General features: G+C 47.8%; 1 protein-coding gene across 1 annotated transcript; it reads left to right on the top strand.

Moving 5' to 3' along the window:
• The first annotated feature begins 11 nt into the window (after positions 1 to 11).
• Positions 12 to 27,999, top strand: SLCO4A1 (solute carrier organic anion transporter family member 4A1). The gene is given in 13 exon segments (XM_030009516.1): positions 12 to 65; positions 12,976 to 13,424; positions 13,426 to 13,957; positions 15,025 to 15,115; positions 15,936 to 16,057; positions 16,381 to 16,492; positions 21,306 to 21,460; positions 22,142 to 22,337; positions 22,938 to 23,103; positions 23,713 to 23,885; positions 24,029 to 24,093; positions 24,640 to 24,788; positions 25,609 to 27,999. Coding segments are annotated over 12 exon segments (2,205 nt in total). The 5' UTR covers positions 12 to 65; positions 12,976 to 13,130; the 3' UTR covers positions 25,759 to 27,999.

Below are 27,999 nucleotides of genomic sequence, written 5' to 3'. Positions count from 1 at the left end.
CGGCGGGGGCTGTGGAGCGGGGCGGGGGGCGGAGGCGAGAGGGCAGCGGCGGCGCCCGGCGGCAGGTAACGGCGGCGGGACCAAGGGATCCGGGGGGGGGGGGGGGGGAAAGGATGGAGGGGCGCGGGGCGGGCCACCGCAGGGGAGGGGTGGGCGAACCCCAACACCCCTCCGACCCCCAGCATGGTAGGACCTACCGGGCGGTGCCGCACGTGTCTGTGGGGAGCCCCGAGGAGGCGGGAATGGGCGCGGATCATCCGGCGCTCCCCCCCCCCCCCCCCCCCCCCGCGGCGGGGTGAAAAGCCCCGAGATGGGGCTGCCGGGGGTCCCCCGGGGGGGGGGGGGGGAAAGCGTTTGGTGCCCGGTCCCAGGGCAGCGCTCCAGCCCCGGGCTTTTTTTTTGGGGGGGGGGGGGGGGGGGATCGGTGGTTTGATGGGGAAAAGCCCGGCTTGTGTCAAGGAGGGGGGAAAAAGTTACCAAAATAGCGAAACTCATTGAGATTTTCCGTCTGCAAGCGATGGCTGGTGATGCTTCAAAACCTTGTCGCTGAAATTCGTTAGAACTGATTCACTGTGGTTTGTTGGGTTTGTTGGGTGGTTTTTTTTTTTCCCCCTTTTTATCAAAACCTTGCCTTTCTATGGGAAGAAGATGCAGAGAAAAGGCGGAAAATAAGAAAAACTAGTAAAGTGGCAGGGCAAAATGATCCTTACAGCAAGTAAAAACTGTGTTAATGACAAAACGATCCCTATTTCGCGAGGGTAGTAACTGAAGTTAGAGAAGGAAGTAGCAGGCAGCATGCTGAAATGAAATCGGAGCACTTTCGTCGCCTGACCTATATTACTTTTACTAACCTATTTGTCCAGGTGATACAAATCAAAAGCATTGTTATAATAAAACCCTGGTTTTCAGTTCTGAGAGCTCCAAAGGCGCAAGTGGGCATTAATCGCATCAGTTTGTTGCATTAATGTTTTATTACCATTTTATAGGCTGTTTGGTTTTACCAGGCAACACGCTACAAACGTGAAGTTATCCCAGTCTGGCACCTCCTTTTTTTTTTGATTTCTGGGCTCCTACTTTCTATAGTGCCGCTTGGTTGTAAAAACACACGTCAAGACAGCATTTAAGGGGGAACGAACGCAAAAGAGATCTTTAGAGAAGGATGCTTTGAGCTGTTGTGAGAAAAAGGATGAAACGTGGGGAGAGAGGGTTAGTCAAAAAATGAAAAGACAAAAAAAAAAAAAAAGTTGCTATTTATATGCAAAGAGGTCTAGCCTGCAGGCTACCGAAAATGATCAGAAACTGAAGCAGCAGCCCTCTGCGCTGGGCGGGCTGCGAGGGACAGACCACAGCCACCTGCCCTGCCACGACTCGGCCGAAACCGTGCTGGCGTGCAACAAGCGTGTGCTGGCGTGTGACAAGCGTGTCCAGGCGTGACAGGGTTGTCTGAAGCCCTGTGAAATAGCTGCTCCGCTGATATTGCCTTAATTTGCCCTGCACGTGTGCATCCAACCCGCAAAGTGACAGTGGCAAAAACATTAAGCGTGACCCTGGGGTGACAAGTGAGATGGGAAGGAGCAATTCCTGCGAGGGTTAGACGTTCTTGGCCAGCAAAACTAGGAACTACCTGAGCAAATACCTACTAGAAATCTTTACAAAGATTAGAGATTTGCAGGCAAGGGGGAAGATGGGATCAGCCACTAACAAAAGAAATATCCACCGGCTTAGGGAGATCAGCATCCAGCTGCTCTGTGCCTCATGATTTCCGATTGCAAACTCCTCGAGGCAGCTTTAATCTTTTTTTGTGTGTGCCTTTACAGCATGGAACATGCTGGGGAGGATCCTGCTCTCTAATTTGGGGCTTTACACCCTGCAGTAGCACAAAAAGTGAATCATGGCTCTGCTTTACACTGCTTATTTTGCTCAGTCCACCCCAAAAAGCATCACTGAGTGCTTGTTTTGCTTTATTTTAATTGAGTGTACCAAGCCCAGAAACCTGCCTTTGCCTGTGGGCTTGGTCACAACGCACAGGTGAAGGTGCTCGTTATGCCAGATTGCCAAATATTCTGCTTTACCATTGGGGTTTCTTGTCTTCCTCACCTGGTTCTTTGAGCCGCTGCCTGTAAGTTGATTATTCAGAGCCTGGGACGTTCGCGTTCGGCAGAATCCCATTAATGCAACGGTGAGCAGTGGAAAAGCCTTGCAAGACTCTGCAACCACTTAGCAGAGCTGATAGCTTGTTGCTGGTGGGTCAGTGAGATGCCGAGTACGATTTCAGGGGAAAGGTTCCCCCTTTGGATTTTATGCTCAATAAACCGAGGTCCCTGTGTTAAAGCAATGTGCGGGAGTTGTTAACTATGCGCAGGGTGGTCGGGATGTGGGCTGTCCTGAAATGCATTGGCGTTCTGGTCTTGATTTCGGTGGCCACCCCAAAGCATATTGTGCTTCCCTAGTAACTTTAAAAAAACGCGTTATCTTGGCCCAGTGGGGGCTGATCCTTTTGCAGAGAAGCAGAATTTGGGAGCAGTAATAGCCCAGACCACACCACCGGCAGGATCGGGGGCTTTGCCCGCGGGGTCGGTGGCAGCTCGGCTCTCCCTGTGCCTGTGCTTTGGCAGGTTCCCTGGCTCTCCCAGCCCTCTCGATGCAAGGGCTGCTTCTACCCTGGAGTCGCTCTCCTTTCCCTTTTCAAAACTGATTTATTGCTAGACTTCCCCGTGATTATAGTTAGTTTTGTTCCGTCTTGGCCTTGAGCGACCTCCCAGCGTACGAGTGGTGATGCTGAACTGGGGGATTTGAGAACAAAGAGTTTCTGCAAACGCTTTCTGGGAAAAAAATGCTCTGAGAGAGGTCAAGGACTTCATCTGGTTTATGAATCCCGGACAAAAGCATCCATCCTACTTCGGGAGCTGTGATGAGTGATTGTAGACAAGCACTCGGAGAGGGCCACTAACTTTAATAGATTTTGCATCAGACCTCTCGTTAGTACAGTGGAGAGCATGAGATGAGGCAGTGAAGTGTTTAATATTAACAGAGTAATGTTATTCTAACCTTAAATCTCTCTTTAGGCAGAAGTGCCCCTGAATCTGGGGTACTACTGTGTTGCTGCTGTCAAAAATAATGTCATTCCACTTCTAGACTGTAAATGAGCTTGAGCAATGGGAATATGTTAGCGGTGGGAAATACTCTGTTTATTCTTGTTCGCCTTGTTCAGCAAAGTGCTGAGCCTTTCCAGCAGGTTTTGAAATGCCTGGAGCAGTGAAAACACTAGTCCCATTTCTTCTCTTGTGCTATTCCACTGACATATGTATAATTACACTAAAACTGAATTTGATTGCTATTGTTAATGGATAAAGTATATTGCTGTATGGCATCAATAATCTTCAGTCATTTGAATTCTCAGAGCTTGGCTTGGTGGCTTCAAAAAAGAAAATGAAGTGCTGACAAGCTTTGTTTAACTGTCGTCCAGTGGTTTGAAGGAGTTAGGGAGTCATTTTCATGTTGAAAAAGCAAGGCCAAACACTTTTTTTCCCCCAAAAAAATACTTTGACTTTGCAATGTTCTGGCTGAAAAAAATCCAAGAAAAAGTACTTTTTGGCATTTTTATAGCTATGGCTTTATATTTGTGAATTCAAGTGCTTTGGGTATGCTATGACATAGGAGTTTATTTTTCTAGATGGCATTAGGAATTAAAAAAATAAGTTTAGATTCTAGAGTTCTGATAAATGATACCAACCCATGACACAGAAATAAGTCTGCAAAACATCTGAAGGACACAAGCTCTTTAGATTTTCTAGTCCCTCGTGGTCTCTCCTTGGAAAACTGCACCAATCTTTTTAGCTTACCATACTCCAAAGAAATTGGATTTGAAAGTTTAATTCAAGATTTCCTTTGCTTTAAAAGCCCTGTGAAAAACAGAAGCTCAGCCCTTGTCCTGGCCGCAAGTCGGAGCAGCTGCAAGGCTGCTCTACCTTGCCTTAGCTGGAAGGGCTTGCTAACGCCTTCCCTCCATGACCGATCTGATCCTGCACCGCTTCAGCATAATCAAGGACAGGGCAGATGCCATGGAGCTTTATGTTAGCATAAGAATTCCCCCAAAAAAGGGATTTCCTCACAGTGCTTTCAAAGCAACTTTACGGTCTTCTTTGTATTGCTGGAGCGGATTCAGTCTCGAGGAGGATTTAGATCCTTTGAGCCAGATGTGGGTCTTGGTTACAACAGTATCAGCCTTTTCTAGAGTCCTGCTGTAACCTGATCAATGCGATCCCTTTAGTGTTGAGTATTTTCTTCTTATTTGGCAGAAAACTTTGAAAAGAGTATTTTAAGATGCTGAAGAAACTGAATTAAAAGGAGTGAGAAGTAGGTATCCAGCCTGATTATCTGTCTCCAATATTCTTGTTTTAAAATAATTTAAAATTTAAAATATTGCCTTTTTTCAAGAGGCAATAAAAAGACTTCCTTGCCTACTGCCACAAACCAGCTGATTTTTATTCCCTCGAATTACCTTTTACTTTCTGTGAGTGATGTCGGGAACCCCGCTTGAATGGCTTGTGTGAGCAAACACTGCTCACGGGTAAGCAGCGATGGCAGGATCAGGCCCATTGTTTCTTAGGGAACACTGATCAAAAGTCAGTCCTCAGTGACCTCATTCGAGGTAATAACCAAGAACAAGGTTATCCCGCTGTGGCCGTTTCTCGTAGCACCTTGGTGGGGGCTGTAGGATGCGAGCAGGTCCTAACCAAGGAAAATTAAAAAGTTCCTGAGCCAGAAATGGAAATGCCACTACGCTGCTGCGTGGAAGCAGGGATCCCTTGAAGGCAGTTTTCAGATTTCCAAGTAAATCTGTCCTCCAACAGCTGCTGTCTAACGCTGCGATTCCTTATGCGTGAGAAAAGGGAGGGTACAAAGTAGAAGCCGTCTCCACATTGCACACGGACAGCAAACCCCTCTGAATTCCAGCAGATGTTTTGGGTTGACAATGGGAACATTATATGCCTGTTTATTCCTTTATCTCAGGAAGAAACACCATTTGGCAGCAATTTGCTCCCTGGCAGTAAGAATGAATTACTGACCTGATTGAGCGTTGTCAGATGAAAGACATGCCAGCCCGCGAGAGGGGCAGCTTGCAAACCGCGTGGTGCTTGCAGAGAGCGTGCGCTCACCTGTGTACGCATCTTTCTCTATACATTAGTACGTATATTGACGCGTGTGTCTGTGGGATTGCTGTTTCATACTGAGCTGGGTTTCTTGGAGAGGCCTGTTAATGCAGAACGGTATTGCTCAGCATTTTTCCACCAGCATCTCTCGAAGGAATCAGTGGAGTCTCACCCGTTCCGATCAGCGGGGATTTTTATTTATTGAGATGCAGCCAGCCATGGAAGAAGCAGGCAGCCGAGGACAGCACAGCCAAGGTATACCTGCCCGTTTGCAACCTGTTGTGCTTTGTGGCCGTCCTTGAGATTCTCAGTGCTTTCTACATTAGACATTTGCCGTAGCTACTGTAGGAACCTGCAGCACGAGGACTCGCCGTTGAAACGGATCTGAGGTTTCTAAGGAAGGTGTCACTTCAGGTTGGCTTCTTCTGCCCATCCTTGGTGGCAGTGGTCAGCAGCCCTGCACGCTGCCAGCGTGCTGATCTCGTGTTTTGTCCCATTCCCCTTTGGGTCTGGGTTCCTACCCTTCGACTCGTAGTTGTTGTAACTGTAGTTTGTGGTTATGGTACTGGTTTGGGATTTTGAGTCAGAGAATGAAGAGAAGTCATCCCTTTGAAAGTGGTCATCGTTTCCTCTCGATTACATAATAGGGATGTGCCCTTTTCAAAAAAATCCCCAAGTACACCATAGTGTGTCAAGATCTAGGGTATTGCATGATCAAATGCAAATTAACTGCAAGCTGACATTGTGTTTATTCTAGGTGGATGAAACATGACGAAGTATGGTGCTTTCGTTTAGCTCCTCTTTGGAGGGCAGATGGGGAGTACTTGGTGTCAGGAAACTTAGAGGCTGCGTACACCAAGTCAGAAGTCCTACTGCTACATGAGCCTGTGCGCTCATCTTGTCCAAACTCCCTTGTGCCACGTCAAGTTTGTGCTGAAAGGGTTAATTTTGCACCATCTGGCTTTGTGCTAGATCAAATATTGTTTGTGTTGTGGTAGCCAACATGAGGCCAGAATAAGCTCGGGGTAATATGCTTGGCTAATCCAACAGAAATATGATTATGTGCCTGTTCCTGCTCCAGATCGTATCTGCAGTAATGGGTGATTTAGTAATGCACAAAATAGTGATTGTGAAGACGTGGCTTGAGGGCTGTAGATAACCTGAATGGGATCATCTCGCAGTGGGCAACAGCGAGACAATAGGAATGCCTAACTCAGATTAGGTACTTAACTTTAAACAAGTAATTAAGAGAGAGAAATCCCAGTCTTAATGCAGAACAACTTCCTAGGGAGTCACCTGAGACGTAGGAATTGGGGTTATTTAACTTTGCATTTGGCGTGCCATAGTGACTTCCTAGGTGCTAATCTGAGGTTAACCAAAAATGAACAGCTGGAGTCACCCATTTCAAGCAGTGAGTTCATTTAAGTGCTGTCTGGGAGGCTGTGCTGTTCCCGTGCTTGGCAGGAATCTCAAGACTAATACCTAAGAGGATTAGAGAGCATCGCTGAATGTTAAACAAGATCCAGGCTAAGCGGTGTGCACCAGTGAGCTTGTGCTCCGGGGGCTGTTTGGGGAAGCTGTTACTTGCTGATCTGGAAAAAACGTGGGCTTGTGTGGGAAATACTTTTCCCTCAGCTGAATCCTTCCTGTAGTTTCTGTCTCTCTCGTGCTCCCGCTTGACGCAGGGTTTCCACCCTCTGCCCGTCTCGTGGACTCGCGTGCTCTTGCGCTCGCTGAGGATGGCGACCGTTGCAGGGGACGCTGGCGATCAGCGAGTTTCTTTTTCTGTGATGCGTTGGCTCTTCTAATGTGCTCCCTTCGGCTCTGTGTTGTCCGGTTTGAGAGAGGAACGGGTGGGCATCCAGCCCACCAACATGGGGTTGAGCTGGAGAACTTGTCGTGGAAAGCTCAAGCTAAAGACTGTCGTTGGCCGGTAGAGCAATATGACCTCGTGGTACATGATTTTCCCTAGAAAGTCCACTTGCTATGGAGAAGAGGGGTTGGAAGGCCATCTTGTCTCAGGAAAAAGTGAAGTACTAGGTAATTTGGAAGTTGACCTCCGATCCCCTTTGTCCAGCGACAGCATGGAGGCTGTGCCCCATGCCAGACCTTTCCCTTTTCCAGCACTGCGTAACGCCCCAGGATTTCACACAGATTTCTTCCCATGCTGCAGCAGAAATCAGGGATTTAGGATTTGTACTTCATCTCCAATTTTGGATCTGTGTGATCCATTTGAAAGGAAAAAGGCATTAAGACTCCATGAAGGAATGGTTCTTCAACAGCGAGGGTTCATGTGAAACCCAATTCTAACAGCTCCTCGCTCACAGTCCGCAGCAGCACAGGCACGGCGGGCGTTCTGAGGAAAAAACACAGTTGTGGAAATGTGCAAATTTCTCTAGGTTTTTTGAATAGTTGACAGTAGAAAGGAGGGTAGTGGGCTGAGTTAGGGTATAAATAGTTTTGGCCCCAAGCATGATTGTGTTTCTCCTTTTGCTTTTACGATCAAGCCAAAAATAGATTCCCGATACCCTGCAAGGGGCGTGCAGCTTGGTGTAATACATGAATTGATCATTCAGTGGAAAAAAAAATGCCAGATGAAGGAGACAGCTCAATGAAAAGGCTGTTATCCAGCAGCGATGTAAGAAAAAAGCCTATGGAAAGACTTTGATACTCTAGAAATGACTGTTGCCCTCTGTTTAGGAGGAGGATGCAGTACTTCTGTACAATATTATGGTATGGCTTCCACAAAGTTTCATGATATGATTTCCTCTGGTTTTCCCTTTTTGTTTTTGCCTTCATACTAATCAAACCAGGGGGATGAAAAAGAGTAGATGTCAGCATTATTCTATTATATTTATCCCATACTCAGCATCCTTGCACTGCGTAATACAGGATGTTGCATTTTTTGCATTTTTATTGCAAATATTACATCTATTTTATTTTTAGAAGCCGCAAAGAATCGTGTTTCATGTTCTTCATTTGGGTTTTGCTCATTTTGTTTCAATTCTTATATCTTAAAGAGTTTGCCTGAATCTGTGTCTTCTGTATGGAAACAAAGAAGGGATACCTATAGGAACTAACTGGTAATCATTGGGAAAAGCTGACTAACAGCTCATGCAGAAACTATCCTGAATATTGAACATCCTCAAATGAGTCATAAGAATCCAAATGATGGAAAACAATGCCATGCTGTGGGCAGGGCTAGATTTTGGGAATATGCCGGTGGTGTGTGTGCGTTGGAGGAGCCAGGGAGACACCCGGCTCCATGGGCAGTGACGGTGGCTGGAGAGCACAGTACTGTGCCAGCATGAAAACTTTCTCATCGTTGATTGAACTCATGGGTAGGAAAAAGATATTAAAGCAAGAGTGACATTAGGGAGAGGGAGTTAGGTATTACAGCATAAAAGAATCTTTTGTCTGGCTAATCTTTGCTATCGCAAAATATAGCGGCCCGGTTAAATGTGCTTTGTGCATTGGCACTGCAAGTTTTTAGAGATGGTCTAAGGCAGCTGCAGCCAATTGTGTTTGCACAGATAAGCTGGAACAAGTAAGTAAAGTCAGAGAATCTGGCTAGATTTATCTTCAAAGCATTTTCAAGCAGCTAATTGAAAATTATCCAAGCCACCTTCCTCATTTCTTGCATATTATTGTATTAATTTGCCAGCGAATGGAAGGTGCTTGGAAAACATACAAAGGATTTGTGAGTGTTAAGCTTTACTATTTGGAATGTATTTAATTATAAATGTGTCCTTGCTCCTGTGATAATTTAAAGCCAGTTTCTACTGCTACCTTCCATTCTTCAGACTCTGGTGGGACTAATATGTAAAACCAAATCTCTGACATGAGGGATGGACCAGGGTATTCCTATCGCCCTCCGCTTCTAGATACCTCCTCCCCTGCACTTCAGCTGTCCCTGCAGCACTGACGGTGGGCACAGCGTTGGATATATGGTCAGCTGCCTGCTCTTTAGGTGTGTTTCTCATTCCTGAAATGTTTCTGGGTGTGCAGGACGATGCTGTTCCTGTAGGAATTGCTTACGAAAGGCTCCAGGCTGGTCCCGATGCCGCTCCCGGCAATAGCAGCATCCTCTGTATCGCTGAACCAAAGGGTTGCTTTTTAAAAGCGTGCTAAAAAATGCAAGGCTCACACTTTGTGTGAGCTGGGTAAAGTTCCTCAGCTGCCAGGAAAACGGTTCAGTGTTGCACATGAACAACCCGATCACTCCATGCTTTCTTTTATCTCCCTTTAACTGAACCAGCGCTCTGAGGGCAAGCCCCGTTCACAGGACTGGGACGTGGATTTATTTCGCTTCTGGGAGGCTTCCCCGTTCCTAAACCAGTGAGTGGATTACGCTTGATCCATATGGTGTTTATCAGCCATGACAGAAGTAATACTGATAATCCTCTGAAGCCGAACTATCTGAGAAAAATTCAGTGTGTGTTACCAAGAGAAATTAAATGTACAAACCCGGATGAATTTGTCCCTTTCTGCAGTAACGTGAGCTTGGTACTTGGATGTGGACTTTCCCAAAGTCAAAGTATCTGTTTAGCAAGGTCAGGCTCACTCGCACATCAGGGAGAATAACTGAGACCGCCCGGCGCATTGCCTGGGGCTGCTTCTCCCTGGTTTACAGTACATTTTCTGATCATTTTTTAATCCCTCCTTCATCTTCCTTAGCAAATATCTCCATGTATGCCATAGAATTGAAAAAATGATTAAGTCTGCTCATAAACCGTAAACTGTGCTCGGCTATGGAAAGCAGAAGTTATGAATAGATGTTATTTGCCACAATAATACCCTATAAAAGTCAAAAACCATAGAGTGAAAGGGAAGATTAACTATTATTGGGCATGCTTCAGCAAATGGGATTATTTTGCATGTCAGTTATGAGTTAATTTGTAACATTAATCTAATCGCAGTCCTCGGCAGAGACACAAAATGTTTTTAATTGGTCCTGTGACTTTTTCAATGATCACCTGATGAAAAGCTTGTAAGTTTTACTATTGATTTAATGCTAAATATTAGCAGAGGAAGTCTTTACAGATTTCATCACGAAATACAAATCATATGCTTTCATTGCCTTGCTACTTTTGTTGTGTTGACTTGGTAATGTGGGCAGTCTGGAACCAGCTGTACAGCTGAAAAAAAACGAGTTAAAATCTTGCAGCAAAATGAGTAAATCTATAGCTGCGAGATAATAGCATTGGGACTGATTCAATGTAAGCAAGAAATCACCAGCTGCGTCATTAAAAACAGAGATGAATGGGAAGCAATAAATGGATGGCTGAGATGAATAAGAATGATTAGGAAGTGCGTGAAGTTGGTTGGGATTTTTTTCCCCTCTAGATTGTATTTTGTCCTCTAAAGTGGCATATGGCTCCTATGAAAGCTAATATTCCCAGTGAATATGTCACTGCCAGTTTATAAATACTTTAAGGGATAAAAAGCAGCTTGGTGGACAGCACCGAGCAGGAACGGGCTTCCTGCCCGCAGCACCTGGGTACAAGTCGTTAGCCCAGGTCCCTCGGGAGATGGCCAGGACGAGGGCTTTGGGGGCAGAGAAGGCTTCTGGGGCAGGGGAAACATCTGCTGCTTGGAGGAAAGACTGGTTCCTTCCCTGGAAATGTTTCACCCTGCGTTTACTGTTAATTAGAACTAAGGGTAACCGGGGTTGAAGGGGAGGGTGATGTGGTCACCTGGGGCTGGTGGCCCAGACTCCTGCTACTTCAAGGAAAAGGAAACTTTAATGAAAGGCTGTAATCTCTTTCCTGACTCACGAAATATCAAAATGTCAATATATATTCATGAAGTGTCAAAGGAGATATGCCAGTGCTGGTAAAGAGGCAGTGGGAGTGTTTCCTCCAGGATGAAGGTGTGCCAGTTTGGGAGCGCTTGGCATCAGCCGACTGACAGAGGTGGGCTTTTTCTATGTACCGAAACCAGTGATAGCAAAATCAATCCCTAGCCAAACAACCTGCTTTACAAGTGCAGTCAAATGTAACGTCTGACTTATGTTTGAGATGGGAAGCGTGCAGCTGAAGTCAGCCGGCTGCTGTTTGATTTACCCCGGGGTAACAGGAGCAGTTCCGCCCCTTAGAGCCTGATGCAGTACCCAATAATCACTTCTGGCTTTAATAAAGTTAGAGTGCTAAAGCACTCTTATTTATTGTTTCCAATATTGCATCCAAAGATGAGAAAACAGATTTAGAGCTGTAAAAGTCATAAGAACATTGGAGGGACGAAAAGGTGAAAAAATATAGCCTTGCATCCAAGGCATTGTCTTTTTGTGCCAACACATTACAACGGTCTGTCTCTGCAGCAAAAATTTCGATGCCTGCAGTTAGTTGTTTGCATGTACACGTTCCACATCAAAGTTATCCTGCACTGCGCTCGGCCAGCTAAAGTAGAAGTTACCCGGAGGGGTCTAGCGTGGACCTGAAAAGCAGTGCCCTTCTGGCTGCCAAGCTCACCCTGCCCCTGCGCTATCATCAAATTCCAACTAAAATCTGGACCCCGAAATATTCTGTGCACTCTGCTCCCCAGACAGGGTAATTAAGATGGAATTATTTGCCAATGAAAGGCGGATCTCGTTTGTTTAAATTACCTTAAGGACCAGACCTGTTGTAGCACTACTGACCTGGATGTTTAAAATTTGGTTGCCTACTTGGTCTATCCTCTGCCCTTCTGGGGTGGGAGCAGGACCTTGATGCCACTTCCAAGCATCACACTCTGCCGAGTCCTCCTGCCCCGGTGCCTGCAAGAGCTGCCGGTACAGGCAACCACATCGGTGCTCGTGCACGCCGTGATCTACCAAGCAAATGTCAGTAAGTCTTTCCAGCAACACGCAGATGAGTGTTAATTCCTTCATCAAAGGCTGCGATATTCCCAGGTTACCGCGATCTGAACGTGGTTCATTTTATTGGGGAAACAAATGCCCTTTTTCCCCGTTCCCTGCTGATGAAGCTGATTGCCATCTCAAGAGGAACATTTTTATAGGAACCTCTCGAACAGATATTGGCAAAAAATATTGGGAAATACTGGATGCTTTGAAGATTCTCTCTATGAATAAAACTGTTCTTGCCTAGCATTTGTCGAGCACTTAAGGCCAGTATTCAAGGGAGAACCTTATTGTTTTCATCATTTACAGTTCAGCCAAGGCATTTAAGAAAAAATACTCTTGGTCGCTGGCATGATCAGGTGCTGCGATGCACAGGAACTGGTTGAAAGAAGGCAGTCTGCATCGGTAATCAGGTTAGAGTCAGCTGCCTCTGCCCTCCAGCTCTCTCTGAAATGGCATGTAGTCTAATTAGTTATAGAAAGGATTTTACTGAATAGTTGTAAACAGATCTGAGGGCTTGGAATAAAATCAGTCTGACTGTGGAAACTTTTCAGGATAATTATAAACTGTTATTGGCAGAGTGTGAAAGAGAGACCAAAGGACTTTTAACAGTGGGAAACTTGTAGCTGTGCACACCGTTCTCTGCAGGGGGAAGGAGAGAGACGGAGGTTGTGAGGGTCCGGTGTCTAAGCAGGGTCTTTTTGAGAGGAGGGATAAGGGGCTTCAGCCGGTGGGAAGACTGCCTATAGAGGTGCTTTTTTTTTAATGCTCTTGAATGTTTTGCTCTTTTCTGTAATGTTAATGGTGCCCCGATACCTGAGGTACCAACAAACCCCATGGTGGAGGGCACGCATCCAGCTGAACTGCAGAGTGAAACGCTCATACTTACTTAAAACAAACAAAAAAAAAAAAGAAAGGAACAATATTTGAGGGTTTTGAGCGTGGTTTTATATAAAGGCATGTGTAAAAATTCTCTCTTCGCAGATCAGAATGGTCTTGGCTCAGACCTTCGCCATCTCCCTGCTGATGTAAGCGCCAAAAAACCGCACCTCCCGGATAGGCAGGTCCTCGCCGCCCTGCGAAGCCACCCCGGCCGCCAGGCCCACCTCGACCTGCCGCTTGATTCTGCGTTCCCATTCATGGCAATGCCCCGGAATTCGACGGGAGAAAACGGCTTTTGTTTCGCTCAGACGCTCGACTTCTCTCGCCCCTCTCCTCCTCCCGGCGAGGCCGGCCGGACCTTCGATGCCCCGAGCGGGCGAGAGGCGTGCGGGACCCCCCTGAGCAACGGCACGGCATCCTCCGGCGCGCCCAGCCCCTCCGACTCGTGCGCCGAGCCCCTCTGCTCCGCCACCCCCGGAGAGGAGGAGACCCGATTTGGCAAAGGGATTAAATACGTGTCGGCCGACGGGGAGGAACTGGCGTGCGGCTGGGGGGGGGTTCACCCCCGGGTGCTTACAGCTCTTTAACACGTCCAAGGGCGTCTTGTTCTTCCTCTGCGTGGCCTCCTTCTTGCAAGGCATGACGGTGAACGGCTTCATCAACACGGTCGTCACCTCCATCGAGCGACGCTTCGACCTCCGCAGCTACCAGAGCGGGCTGATCGCCAGCTCCTACGACATCGCGGCGTGCGTCTGCTTGACCTTCGTCAGCTATTTTGGGGGGAACGGCCACAAACCGCGATGGCTGGGTTGGGGCGTGCTGGTCATGGGCTTGGGTTCCCTGCTCTTCGCCTTGCCCCACTTCACCACGGGGCGGTACGAGACGCGTTCGGCGGCCGAGGTGGGCGTCTGCGGGGGGAACCAGAGCCTGCCCTGCGCCCAGGTTGCCTCCAGCCTCTCCGGCTACAGGTTCGTCTTCATGCTGGGGCAGTTCCTGCACGGGATGGGAGCCACGCCGCTCTACACGCTCGGCGTCACCTATTTAGATGAAAACGTCAAGACTAACTACTCCCCTGTGTACATTGGTGAGTAGAGCCGGAGGGGCAGCCCGGACCCACGAGTCGGTCTGATGGGAGGGAGAACCGGTCCATCAACCTTGGCACCCAACAGGCCACGTTGAGCAGTTTCACAAGAGGTGCTCCCGGTCTTTTGTTCCCGATAACGGGCGAGGTGGTAATCGGAGAGAAGTGGCAGCTGATGGGGCGGCTTTGATTATTTACAGGCAGGAACCATAAGTGCAGCTGGGTATTTTTGCTCCTGCAACGCACGCCGTGCAGATCAGGAGGTGCCTCCTGCTCCCGGCATGGGGCCAGCTGGGGAGATCTTCCAGCGTGCCCCGGTGCGTGTGTGGCATTCGCATCTCTGGCAAACAACCGTGGGGCCGTACCCTGTCCGTGCAAGGGGACATCACCCCTTTAGTGCCGTAGGACGGCAGAGACGGTCGCTGGGCTGCTCAGATACCGCTGGTGCAAAGCAGAGCCAAGAGAAGAGGCTCAGCTCGCTCTGCTCTCGATTGCTGATCGCTCGGCAATTGCCAAATACTTCCAGTCCCATTCGGTGAAACTGCTAAAAGGGACGACCTTTTAGCCATTTCAAAACGTAGCAGTCTGCCCGTACTGTTGTATCAGAAGGCTGTGCAGGGAGAGAAGGAGATCATCAGTAAGTTGATGGTGTTTCCACAACAGCAAACCAAAATAAGTGCCGCTGGTGCGTCATTTAGCGTAGACATTGGGTATTGTCAGTGGGGAGACAACACCACTGCTCATCACACCGCTGGGAGCTGGGATGTGGCAGGGGGGTCAGCTACATCCCTGCTAAATATGGTTTTCCCCTGAACCAATTTTGCCTGCCCCATGCTATAAAAATTCCCAGGTTGGATGCAAAAGTTGCCCTGGGACATAAGATGAAAACTTATTAAAACTGGCTTTGTTTCTCAGTGGCTTAGGGAGAGGGGTGCGAGGTGGCAGGAGGCTGAGCATCCCGGATCCCGGAGGGAATTGGGCTGCTGTGGTGGGGCAGGGCATGCTGAGCACCCCAGCATCCCTGGCTGGAATGCTGCTATTTGTCTAACACGGCTTCTTTTCCCTTTCAGCTGTTTTCTACACTGCTGCAATCCTTGGGCCTGCAGCGGGTTATCTGGTAGGAGGAATGTTTCTAAATATTTATACTGAAATTGGCAGAGAGTAAGTCGCTAAAAAATAATCTTGTTCCTTTTCCTTTATGCTATGTGTTTCCTTTGGGGTAAAAAAAAAAATAATAATCTGGAGAAATGACCTGGTGGCTGGGTGGAAACGTGCCCATGGTGTTCAGCGGTGTTTCTGCGGGGGGGCCGAAGCTGAAGGGGTGGCTTGCATTAGTGCTGTCGCTGGAAGAAAATTGCTGACAAACCTGTCAGCTTAAATCCTTCCTCACGCTGCACTGCCTGCGCTAATGAGGCTATGAGCAGCAGGTGAATTTTTTGAATGAGTTCCCTGATGAGGCAATGCTACCAGCAGTGCTGCTCGTCCTCCTGGTGATCCAGCCAGGATGCTTACTCCCTCCTTGCTTCCTAGTATTTGTAACTTATTCTTATCTCCTTACAGGCTCTTTGGCAGGTGAATAGGTTAAAAAGGGGGAACGGGTTTCTAGGGGATGGAATGGATTATTTCCACCCGTTTTCTTGTAAAGGGTGGCTCCGGGGTGGAACAAGGATCGTAGCGACCCCCAAAGTGCAAATGAAATGGGGAGAAGCGATTATGCAAGCCAGAGAAGGAGAGAATTAAACGGTAGTTTCCAGGGCTCGTTAAGCATCGTGCTCTCCGGTAAGGCAGGCAGCACTGTGGTGTGGCAAGAGGGATGGTGGACGCGGCATCCCCAGCAGATTGCCACGGGAGAGGCCAGAGCTCGGTTTCCTTCGCTGACGTCCCCCCCCCCGTGTCCCCCCGAGAGGCACGCCGAGCCGTCCCGCTCCGTTTCAAACCGCCGCCTCTCTCCCTTGTGTCCTTTCGGCTTCGTTTCTTACAGGATCGACATCACGCCGGAGAACACGCTGTGGGTGGGGGCATGGTGGATCGGCTTCCTCGGGGCCGGAGCAGCCTCCCTCCTCATCTCCATCCCCATCCTGGGGTACCCCCAGCGCCTCCCAGGTACGTGGACCCCCCCAAAGCTCGAGGGAATTGGGGCTGGGACTGCACAGGACTCAACGCTCGCCTTGGGGCTTGCATCCTTATGCACGCGTGTAGTTGGGGACACCGGGGCGGAGGAAGAGCTTCCAGTGTTTAAATTGGAATTCCTACACGGATTTCGCCCCTGCGGCTTTCCAGCTGCCTGTTTCCCTGCTCCTCCCTTGCAGGGGTTGGCGGAGGGAGGATGTCACGTTGCATTTTCCCCCCTGCAAATCCACCGCTTCGGTAGCATCCGCATCCCATGTCTCGCATGCTCCTTGTTCCCGTTTGCCTCTCGTTTTCAGGATCCCAGCGGTATATCGTTATGAGGGTGTCAGAGGCTCATCAGCTAAAGGATGGCAGCCACAAAAAAGCGTCGGATCCGGACTTCGGGAAAACAGTTAAAGATCTGCCTCGGTGAGAAAACCACCCCACGCCTGAGGTTCAGGGAGCCCCAGAAGCAAGAACAACGGGCCCAAACTGAGCTTGCTTTCTCCGATGCTAGCTAAAAGGTTTTGCCCATCTCCAAACGTAGCAATGACGCGTTCCTGCAGAGGAAATTGCAAAGCGCCGGGTCCTGTCAGCGGCTGGGGGGGTCTCGGCAAATGGGCTGAACTAGAAATTGTGCTGAGGATCGCGTGGGAGAGCAGGGGACAAGCGGCTGGTCCTGTCTGTGGTTTTCAGAAGCTGACGTCCGCGTGTGAAGATCCACCTGCAGTCATATGCAACGCGCCAAGTTTCACCGAGAGTGGCTTGGTGCCAACCTTTAGGGGATGGGAGATGCGCAGGCATTGCCATCTCATTCCCTCTGCCCTGCAGCATTATTTCTTCCCGTCTGCTGGTGTCTGGCCTCACCTGGCCCAACTGGGTGTCATCTGATGTCTCGTCCTCTCCATCCCCTCGGGGCTTTTCTTCCTTTCCTCTGTTTTTGCTTGTGTTAGATCCCCGTTTTTTCCTTTTAATGAAAAAAGAGAGGAAACAAAACCCCTGACTCTTACAGCTCCATTCCAAATCCAGGGAACAAGATATCCTGTACTGTAGCTTTCAGTTCCCTTCCTCTTTTATTCTTGGTTTCCTGGGTTTTTTTTCCTTTTGCCTTTGCATCTTCCAGCCACCTTTTATGTGTTACTACTTCTTATGTCTCCCGCAAAGCAGTGACAGAGCAGAGCGCTGAATCACAGGGCTGCTGCTTGGCTCTGTGGTGTGGGCAAGCACGCTTGCACCAAAGGAGGTTTGGTAGGAAATGTTTTAAAGGGATTCTGGGTGGGAACAAGCAAGTGGCCAAAATAAAATGTGGTCTTTTAACCTGGAAACATTTGCTATGGATCTTTGAGATCTTTTAGGATTTTTTTTTTTTTTTTTTTTGAGCTGTATTTAAATGGAGGGCAGGGGGAGAGGTGCTGCTTTATTTACAGCTTGGCTTTAGCTGGTGAGCAAGCTCTCGATGTTGCAGAGATATCTGGGTATCAATTCCTTTCGGAGCTTGCAGTCAATAAGCGGGTTTTTCTTTTTTGTGTTTCTCCCAGGACCGTTCTTAGGGAGGAGTTTGCATCCGTGTGTGACAGCTGCCCCATGCAAAGGCAAACATTCAATGTTGCCAAACGCCGTGCCGCTGCTAGCAATTACTTCTGAACTTTAGTTGTGGTATTTGCCTTTGTGCTGGCAGAGGAGAATCGAAGCAGGTGCTCAGTACGGGAGTTTTCAGCAGCAGTCGATCTGTGTTGTGTCAACGCAACTACTCGCATAGGTCTGAAGTTCTTGGAGACTTCACAGGAAGTTTACCAGGGGTTAAGGCAGTTTTATGAAGAATATTACATTGAACAGATTTCAATACTGTTATTAAATGGCATTCTTGACTGGGTGCCATTTTCCGAGGTCATGGCTTACTCTCTGCACGGAAATTAAATTCAAAACCTGCATTTAAATAATGATAAGGTTATGACTAAAACCAACACAAACAGGGTAGCAGAGAGGGATGAAATTCAGTGGTTGATGCTTTTCTTGCTTATCTGGAACAAAGCTCCCACTGTTTCTCGGTGAAGGCTGTCTGACAGCAGGTATGGAGGCAGTCCTCCTCCGGGAGCATCTTCTTTCACCCCTCGTTGCTGAAGAACAAATACCCAAAGGTGGGCAACTCATATCAAACAATTCAGATCAGTCCAGACCTTAGTGTGGTTTTCGTTTGAAAACAAAAACCCAACTGACTTTTGTGTTCCCTGCTTTTGATTAATAAAAGGGAAGTGCCTTAAAGGCTTGCTATTCTGGAAACTTGCATTAAAGAGGAGATCACATCTGTACGTGCAGCTCTTGGGGACACATGGACCAGGCTGGAGAGCGAGGCCAAAGGACACCGTTGCTTTTGTTTTAGTAAGGGATCGGGTGCTACGCATTTTCTCACAGTATGGACAGTAAGAGTCTCACAAAGATAAGCAGAAATACTGATGAAATAAAATACTATTCCATGCCATCAGGTCCTTTCTAAGCGTTAATGAATTGCTGTATTCACAGTGCTGCCTAAGAGCAGGAGCTTACGGGAATGCAGCCCATGCAGCTTAATCCTCTGCCCTGAAGAGACTTCTGTTGTAATTCTTGGGTTGAAAAGGCCTGATAAAATAGCATTTTCCTTTCTCTGGTTCCATATGATTGCTCTCATGAAATAACCCCTGCTGTCAGCGTAGAGGGATTCAAACAGAAGACACGCAGAGCTGTGCCAGGAGAGGAGGCTTTGTCCTAGCGAGCTATGGGATGGAGTTTGTGAGGATCACTCAGTGGTCTGTCAAGGCCTGATCTTCAACACGAGAAGCTGCTGTCTATATTTCACTCATCCCTCTTGGATTAGTTGGCAGGGGGGTGCTTTGGTTTGTCTCGTGGCTTTACTGCAGCTTCCGTGCGTTGTAAAGGGAGGTTGGTTTACATTCCTGCGGGACGTACGTGCTGCCCTCCGTCCCCTTGGTGGTCGTGACAGTCGGTGTCGTTTTGTGCTGGAAAAGTCCCCATTGACACGCCCTAAGATTGCATAAATATCTCTCTATCGTTAACGGCTCATTAGCTTGTGGCTGGACTCTGCTACAGTCTGGGGTGTCCTGGGCATGCAAGTGTTCCTCAGAGGAGCAGGCTCTGATTGTACAGGTGGTCCAGACTACTCAGCAGGACCATTACATAGGGAAAGAGTACTTATATGTGCCCATATCAGTAAAGACTTACAGGATCAGGCTTTTATAGATGGTGGGATTCTTCTCTTGGCAGTGCTGAGCATCCTGAAATCCCCTTGGCTGCAAGAACTGAGGACAGTCGAGACTATTCAAGAGTTAGGTGGTTTCTGGGTGTGTTTAAAATCCTACTGATAGTAATGAAAAGGTCTGCATTGAATTTGATAAGGTTTTATATGCCGTAGCTCCTCACAACTACATCTTCTGTCTACAGACAGATTAAGTTATGTGAGTAAATCCTTACTCTTAGCACTGAAAGGAGTTCCTCTGCATTTTCCTATCTGCAAGTCTAGCCTGTAACCTTTGGCCAACAGACATGAAGTCACATTACTGCCAGGGGACAACTTCTCTCTTTTCTCTTGAATTGTAAAAAGGTGAAGGCATTGTACCATTTCCACATCAGCCACGAGGTCCACAAGAAGTGTTTTCTCGCTGAGAGATTAGGCTTTGTGCTTCTAAAGATCATTCCTGGAAAATAGTTTAGTAAATTAAACTAATCCCAACAACTAGACAATGGTTGGTATAAAGCCCCCTCTAATCAAGGTGTAGGAATGTGTGGTATTTCTGTCTTTCAGCTTCTTTGTTCTTCTGGTATAATGAAATTCTCCACTTTATGTGGATAAAGTTGCATAAATCTGATGCTGAGCCTCAGCACGTCTCTCACTCGGTTGTACTACAGTAGGTTTTCTCTGATTTCACATTTCCTCCAAAGCAGTAGGTGGTAAGTGACTGTGCCTTTCAATTCAGCGAGCATCCCGCAGTATCCCCGTCGCTGCCATCACTGCGGGATGACAGAGTTGTGCCCGTCTCGGAACCGAGACGATCTGTGGTACTGGTCCGGGCTAGGCTTGGGGAAAGTCATGCGGCAGAATTTCAAGTGTGTTACAAAACGCTCCCTGCAAAGCAGTGTCAACCCTCTTAGCCCAATATCCGAGATAGCGAGAGATAATTGAGACCATCCCATGTGCCCGAGGGCGTTTCTGTGTCTCCAAGATGGAATCATTGCTGGATCATCTTTCCGCATATAAATGACATGTGGCAATTTTTCAGGCATATCTATGGCTCTCTACTAAATCCCAGTGGGTTGGAAAGAAAATGTATTTGCTCAACTTATACATTAAGCTTAAAATAAAATTGTGCTTAGATTGTGGGAGGAAGATTGCTTTCTGTTTCCCAGTGGGATATAAGGTGTCTCAGAGGTGCTTCCTCCATATAGAAAGGCTTGCTTGGTATTTCCCCCAAGCTGCAAAACGTCCATGGTTATCAGAGATTGTTATTCTCATGACGATGTGGGTGCCCATGAGTAGCATGTGCGTACGTGAGGATGTAACACAACTTTGTTCCCTGCTTTTGGTTGTTTGAGTCAGGAGTAACTGCCATCAGGGACTAATAAAACCTTGAAATGATTGACCATTGAAATGATCTCCATTTTGAACATGCACATGAGATAAATAGACCCAGCTGGTGCCCTCATGAGGTCCACAGAGAAAAGTCCCAGATTATTCCCTCCTGCTTTAGCTGTTTGGCTGATGTTCCTCAGATTTCCTTGGTGGTTGGCTGTAGCCAACGGGGCTATAAAAGATGGCCAGGGTAAGCACATGTGTTAGGTGCCTGAAGATAGTCAGGACAACACCCAGTAGGAACAAAAGCCAGAGCAAGTTGGTGCATGAGAGACTTTATATATAAAAGCAGATTTTAAGGACAAACTGTCAATCCTCACCTGCAATGGAGACTTATCTCCCCCAGAGCACCAGTATCTACTCTGTGCAGGTACGTAGGGAGAAGCGAGGATGTCCTCAGCATCCTTCCTTGGCTGGTAGGACTCGATAAGTGTGAGTGGAGAAACTTGCTGCTCTTTCAAACTCCAATTAGTTCCCTTTTGTTTTTTTGTTTCGAAGAGATGCAGCATGGTGGGATGCTGCCTCATCTTACATGTGGTCCTTCTGACTTGAAGTTAGGGGACAGACCTAAAATCAAAATGTGCCACAGTGATTCAATTCCAGTATATTTGTCCTTCGCAGGTCAGTACTGCTGCTTCTGAAGAACCCCACCTTCATCTTCCTCTGCTTAGCAGGAGCGACCGAAGCAACCCTTATTGCTGGGATGTCCACGTTTGGACCCAAGTTCTTGGAGTCTCAGTTTAGTTTAAGTGCCTCTGAAGCTGCTACCTTTTTTGGTAAGAAAACCAGGTTTTTGCAATGTTCTCCCATTTTGCTTACAAATATAAGAGCACTGTAGCTCATTTAGAATGGAGACAAACGCTCTTTGCAGTTCATTTACAGAGCAGTTAGATAGGATCGTTTCCATCAGCACATCTGTACCAAGTGCATTTTCAGAGCTGTATCTACTGACATCAGGAAGAAACGTGTCACTTCTGTAGCCATCTGTTACCCTCTAGAGGAAGGCAAAATAACTGTAGTCTGTTCCTTCTAGTGCATTACCAGAAAACATTAATTAAACGTTTCCTCTAACGAGGACTGTCTGAATTGGGGGACTTATTTTGTCAGCATCCTGAAACTGGGAAGATCCTCACTTAGCTGCCGTATCATAGACTGAGGAGGTGATGTCCAACAAGCATCAATGCTCACGATGTGCTCCTCAAAGGGTCTGTTTTAAGATCTCTGCCCAGGAGAAGCTGCCTTACCAAGCTCATGTCACGTTACCTGAGCTGTTACGGAGGACCACCTACTGTAGCGAAGTCCACTGAACTCCCACCAAGAAGCCACACAGCAACCAAAGGGTTATTCTCGTGCAGACACACTGCAGTTAATGTATTCAGACATGAAAACTCCTGCCTGACATTTCTAAACTTGCTTGTTGGGGGGGGTGTCCCTTTTTTTTTTTTTTTTTTTTTCAGGTTATCTGGTTGTGCCAGCCGGAGGGGGAGGCACGTTCCTGGGAGGATTCCTTGTGAATAAATTTAAACTCCGCTGTTCAGGAATCATCAAGTTGTGTTTACTTTGCACAGTGTCAAGTCTGCTGGCTATATTCATTTTTTTTATTCACTGCCCTAACATGCCAATGGCAGGAGTAACCCAGATGTACGATGGAAGGTAATAACAATTATCCCATCTGTCTTGTGCTGCGTGGCCCTGGTCAGAATAGAAGGATAACTCCAAACACATGGGGCTGGTGGTAGTTGTGTGTGAATGTGTTGGTGATGCAAGATGATGTCCTGTCAGTCTTGCAGGCAGATACTGAGGGTGAGACCCAGAATATAGATGTCCTAATTTTTGCATCTCGTTGGAGTTTATGGAAGAGGCTTCCTCTTTAGTGAGGGAGGGGAGATCAGCAGCGCCAGAGTGTGAGATACTCTGCTCTTCAGTTGCCTTCACAGGGCATCACATCTCTAGCCAGTGGGATAAACTGGACTAAAAGGGGGAATCTCCTCTCCAAATGGAGGTGTCTCCCTGTGAGTGGGTCACTTAAATTCCCTTGGTAGCTGTGGGAAAGAGACAACTCCAGGGCATGATTGATTCCTGTTCGTGGTTAAAATTGGGTGAGATAAAACCCTTCCCAAGCCTGGCTTTATGCTACTTGGGGATCCACCACGTTTCCTACTGTCCCACCTTCTCCTTCTCTTGCTCTACCCATTTCCTCCTGGAAAATACTGTTCAGTGCCTCCCCACTGACTGCTCCTGTGTTTTCCTTAGTGCTTTGCCTGGTGGCCACCTAAACCTGACAGCAGCCTGCAACGCCGAGTGTGGCTGTCTACAGGAGACCTACAGCCCTGTCTGCGGGAGCGATGGCATTATGTATTACTCTCCCTGCCACGCCGGGTGCAAAAAAGTGTCTGAAAACCTCAGGAACAGCAAGAAGGTATGTCTGAAAGTGCTGTGTGTTAACAAGGTGGTGGCACATCTTTGGAGTGATTTGGCTGGCTCTGCAAAAGCGTCGACAGGTTTGAACTTTGCTGCAAATCAGCGTAAAAGCCCAATGCAGGATGGATGCTCTCGGGCACCACCTGGGATGAAGGCAGAAGGTACCCTGAGGCCGCCCTGCTTTGCTTCTCTCAATGTGTCCAACCGTTTTTGCCTCACTCCAGGTCAAACTCACTGTAGTAAATCACCCAGGCAGGCGGGGAGATCGGTAGGCACCTAATTCCTGCCCCAATCCTTAGTTTGGGTCTTCAGTGCACATGATGCATCTCCTCGTCCTTCCAGCGTGTTGGTCATAGAGACAGACAAAGGCTTAAGAAGGGTAATGATGACATTCAGCGTTCAAGGGCTGCCTGGCAAAGTTAATGTCTTTTATTTAATAACCTGTTTTGAAACAGAGGTGTGTCAAGAACGCAGCTTGCTTTCTGCTTCACTCTGCTCTGGGAGCGAAACCGGCTGGTTTCTGCCCTCCCTGAATGTCTGTCTTTTTAGAGGTTTGTCTATCACCGTGCTCTCCTTGGCAAAGCGCCCACCAGCCTTTCTTTCCCAGGTCTATCACGAGTGTAGCTGCGTTGAGAAAACCTTCCTGCCCGGCCCTGGCAACGCAGAGGCAGGGAAATGCACCTCCTCTTGTGCGAAACGGCCCCTGCTCCTCCTCTTCATGTTTGTGGTGATCCTCTTCACCTTCCTGAGCAGCATTCCTGCCCTGACTGCCACTCTGCGGTAAGCACGGGATCTCCTCATCCTCCGCCAGCCCTGCAAGAAGCCCCGATATCCACCTCTCCGCTTTATCCTGCTGGCTCAAGCCGTGGGCACGTGCCGTGCAGCCTGGCAGCGTTTTTAAACAGTCCCCTTTTGTTCCCCAGGTGCGTCTCTGACAGGCAAAGGTCATTCGCGCTCGGGATCCAGTGGATTGTAGTACGAACGCTAGGTATGGAACAGAGTGAATTTGGGCATCGGTATGGTCCGTTGGCTTTGTGGAGCGTGTGCCAAGCTGTTGCCTAAGAATAAAACACGTTGGGTTGGAAAAGAAGGAAGGGGGTAGGACACACGCTGTTGAAAGGAGGATGTTTTCTTTTGCTTGCTGTCATTCAGAAAAACCTAATTCCCTTTGCGCAGGGTTTGCAAACTGAATGAAGGATTCTGTAACGTATCGCAGGTGGAGTCAAAGAGCAACGTTTGGGCAACGTGTCCTTATTTTAAGAAAAAAGGAGCAGAGGCATTGAAGCTCCTGTGTTTGTCTCTTGACTCTTGTGCAACGTTGTAGGTCAGGATGGTCAAAAGACCTGCTGGACTCTCAGATCTTGAAATTCAGTGTATTTTGGGTATCTTGTGGCTCTGGGCACAGATGTTGCAGGATGAGTTTGCTTAATCACGGTAGCAGCAGAGCCTGATGCTTTTCTGCAAGCACCTTGTGTCTTGCAAGGCTGGTGCATATGTGCTGCCCAAACTGAAGGTCCACTCTCTCTTCCCGCAGGAGGCATCCCTGGCCCCATCGCCTTTGGGTCCATGATTGATAAATCCTGCCTGCTCTGGCAGGACCAGTGCGGCGAGCAAGGTTCTTGCTACGTTTACCAGAACTCAGCCATGAGCCGATACACCCTCATCGCTGGACTGGTCTACAAGGTGATGCTGCCTGTTAACTTCACTCTCTGATAAAGCGAGCAGGTCTTTAGCAGACAGCGTTTTGCTCTGGGAGAGAATTTTACAAAATTGGGTTGTCCTGATCTGCTCCTCACCCCAGCCCAAATTAGACCTTCACACAAGAAATGTCCTCAGGGAAGGCGAAAGCTCCATTTGCTTCTTGCTAGGTAATGGAGCTCCAGGCACCATCATTCTCTTAAATTCTCATTACTTTCTAGGCTTAACAGCTTCTGTTGCGCCATTTGAAATACCTCCTTTTCTCCCAACAGTTACCAAAGTGATTTTTTTTCTAGAAATGGAGTAAAATATATAACCGCGGTGTGTTAGTGAGAGTGAGGGATGGCATTGTAGACAGGCTGTAAATAACCCTTCCCTGATCACTGCTAGAAAATAAGAGAGCTTAGCTCTATATTTCTTATTTATTAGCTGAAAACCATCATTTTAACTGCTCCCAAACAAACACTTGCCCTAGATAGCAGTGTTTAACAGTTGCTGTGATAAAGAGGCTTTCAAAAACCTTCCAGCAAATGGCTCAGGCGGTGCCGGTCCGCACAGCGCTGTGCTCCAAGTGTCCGGGGGGGGGCCGAACAGCTTTCCAAATTCTCACTGTCCCATTGCTATGAGGCTGGCTAAATTCAGATTTTTGCCCTCTCCGACTCTGTGCCGCTGGCCTGCTGCCCAGGCTGGCCTTCAGCATCATCTCTTCCCCAAAACTTAGTCAGCAAATCTCAGCCCAAATGAGGGCTAGGTGCCTGGTTTTGCGGGGGGAGCAGAAAGTAACGGAATGTCTTCATGGCTGCAGGTGCTTGGGACAACCTTCTTTATAGTCGCCTGCCTACTCTACAAACCCCCGCCACCAGAGTCGGCTCCGGGCAGCTCGGATGCATCTGAAAATGGCAACTGTGACCTCCAGGAACACAAACCTTCGCTGCCGGCTGAAGAGGATATATAGTGCTGTATGCGTGCAAGTGACTTTCTCAGTCTCAAAAATATGATGAGAAGATGTTATGCAGTCCCTAGGGGTTTTTAAATTAATAGTAGTATCACTTTTTTTTAGTTCAAGGTAAATAATTTAATTAACCACTGGTGTGCTTGCTATTTTCCTAACAGCAGAAGCACATTTAAAATTGTGTGCTGATGCCATATGTAGTTATTTAATTTTATTTAAAGAAAGGGCTACCGTAGCTTTATTCTCTGTCTGTGACAAGCAAGGACCGCATTCTCCACTTGTGGAAATAAGCACCAGTAACTCCAATGGAGCATGTGGGGTTTGAACCACCAGAGGATCTGGGCCCTAATATCTCAGTTGTAAAGCCAACTGTAGCAAAACTTCTGTTGAGACTTCCTAAGCCTGAAAAGAGCCCTGCTATCCTTCAGTCTGCATTGCAGAGAGGATGACTGGCCCGTAAACTACTGTATGTAAAGCAGATGGCCCCAACAGTGTCCTCCTCCTTCCTGTGACACACAGCATCGCTCCTTTTGTTCGGGAGCAGGTGATCTAATTATGCAAATTCCTATTACTGTGCAATGGGAGATAAGTTTGAGAGGAGATTTGTCTAGCAAATTCATCAGTACACTACAGGCAGCCATCCCCGAGAGCTGCCGAGCACTGTACGTTCACTGCCTCATTTCATTGCAGAGTTTACACCGTGGTGACACTTCATTTTTTTTTTTTTCTTGCATTGTTTAAAGCTGATGCCTTTTGTAATGTATTTTGCAAAACTTGAACTTCTTGCTGTTGGGTGCGGGAAGACGTGAGATACAGATCTATGCAATGCTTCTCTTTGGTTACCCTGTAAAGACATGGAGTTTGGGTAGATGAGAAAAGTCAGAATGAATTTAATTTGTCTCTTAAGCTTAAGGGATAGCTTGCCCTAACGACAGACTGCCTTGTGGAAAGGGGATGCTGACCTGTAACTGGCCTGCTTGCAAGTAGAGAGGGCAGCGTTCCCAAAATGACCTTTGAATGTGCACTTGCAATATTGACCAGGGGAGGAAAAAGTGGAATTTGGGCGGGCGTGTGTTTGGTTTCCCTCTTAACCCAGATCAGGCGAGGTTAGCGCTTAGTCTGCCTGTGTTTGCACAGTCACACGATCCAGGTACAGCTCCGGGGGAGGGCTGTGGCCGGCCCCTGGAGTCCTACACTGTATAAACCACGCTCACGGGCATGGGACCCGCATCGCTGAGCTGCAACGCTGGCGCTTCTTTTGTGCCAGCTGCTACTTAGAATTACTCCGTAGATGTTTTTGTATATTTTGTGTATGCTTTCGTAAATGGGCACGGGCTGGGCCTTTGTTTCCTTCATTAGCAAAGACTCTCAGAGCAGATGTGAAGCCGTTCCTGTTGCAGACAGGGATGGCAGCGCTGGGAGCGTTCTCGACCTTCAGGTCGACGGCGGTCAAGAAAGCAGCTTCTTCCATTCACAGATCCCCTTCCACCAAAGCCAGGTAGTGACCTTCCCGCTTCCAAAGCCCTGCTTTCCCAGCCTCTGTCAAGCACTGGGAGAGACTTGAGTATCTCCCGTAACCGCTGGAAAAACTAGAAGTGCTAAGGGTTGAGACGGAGCGTGGATTTTGGCTGCTAAAACGTGGGCAGCTGGTGCAGCTTTGATAGGGCACAGCATGCAGGAGAGCCCTGTTTCTGCAGGGAGGCAGGATTAGACCCACTGATGCAGGAGTTAACCCCAACACCACCCAAACGCCAAAGGCTTCTCCACAACCTCCACCTGGGTTTGGAGCCACCTGCAAACAGGAGCCTGTCTCCAGGCCTTGCCCAGCGATTGCCCTTCCCAGCTTACAGACGCTTTGGGTACAAGCAGGGATCTTAGATGGAGAAAACGCATGAATGTATTTTGGGAACATATTTTGTGTATGATGTATTTATGAAAGGTAGAAGTTTTTCTTAATATATATATGGATATTGCAATGCAATTCTAGTGTTTATAAAATGAGCTTTATCCGATTGTGTTGTTTCCAGAGCGAAAGAAAAGCTCGTGGGATTCTGGGCATTTATTATGTTGCTGTGGGACTGGTAAGTCGTGGATTAAGTAAGCAGCAACAAGGCGTTCCTGTTCCATAAATAGGCTATGTAGGTGTACAGGTAACTTAAAATGTTTGACAGTATGTTTCCCAGTCTCATATGAAGTATTATATTGCTATAAAAGCATAGAAATATAATCAGTATTTCACAGGTA

Source organism: Aquila chrysaetos, chromosome 3, assembly GCF_900496995.4.
Source record: "Aquila chrysaetos chrysaetos chromosome 3, bAquChr1.4, whole genome shotgun sequence".
Lineage (NCBI taxonomy): Eukaryota > Metazoa > Chordata > Aves > Accipitriformes > Accipitridae > Aquila > Aquila chrysaetos.
Note: the sequence above shows the minus strand (reverse complement) of the source record. Positions and strands in the feature narration are given on the sequence as shown.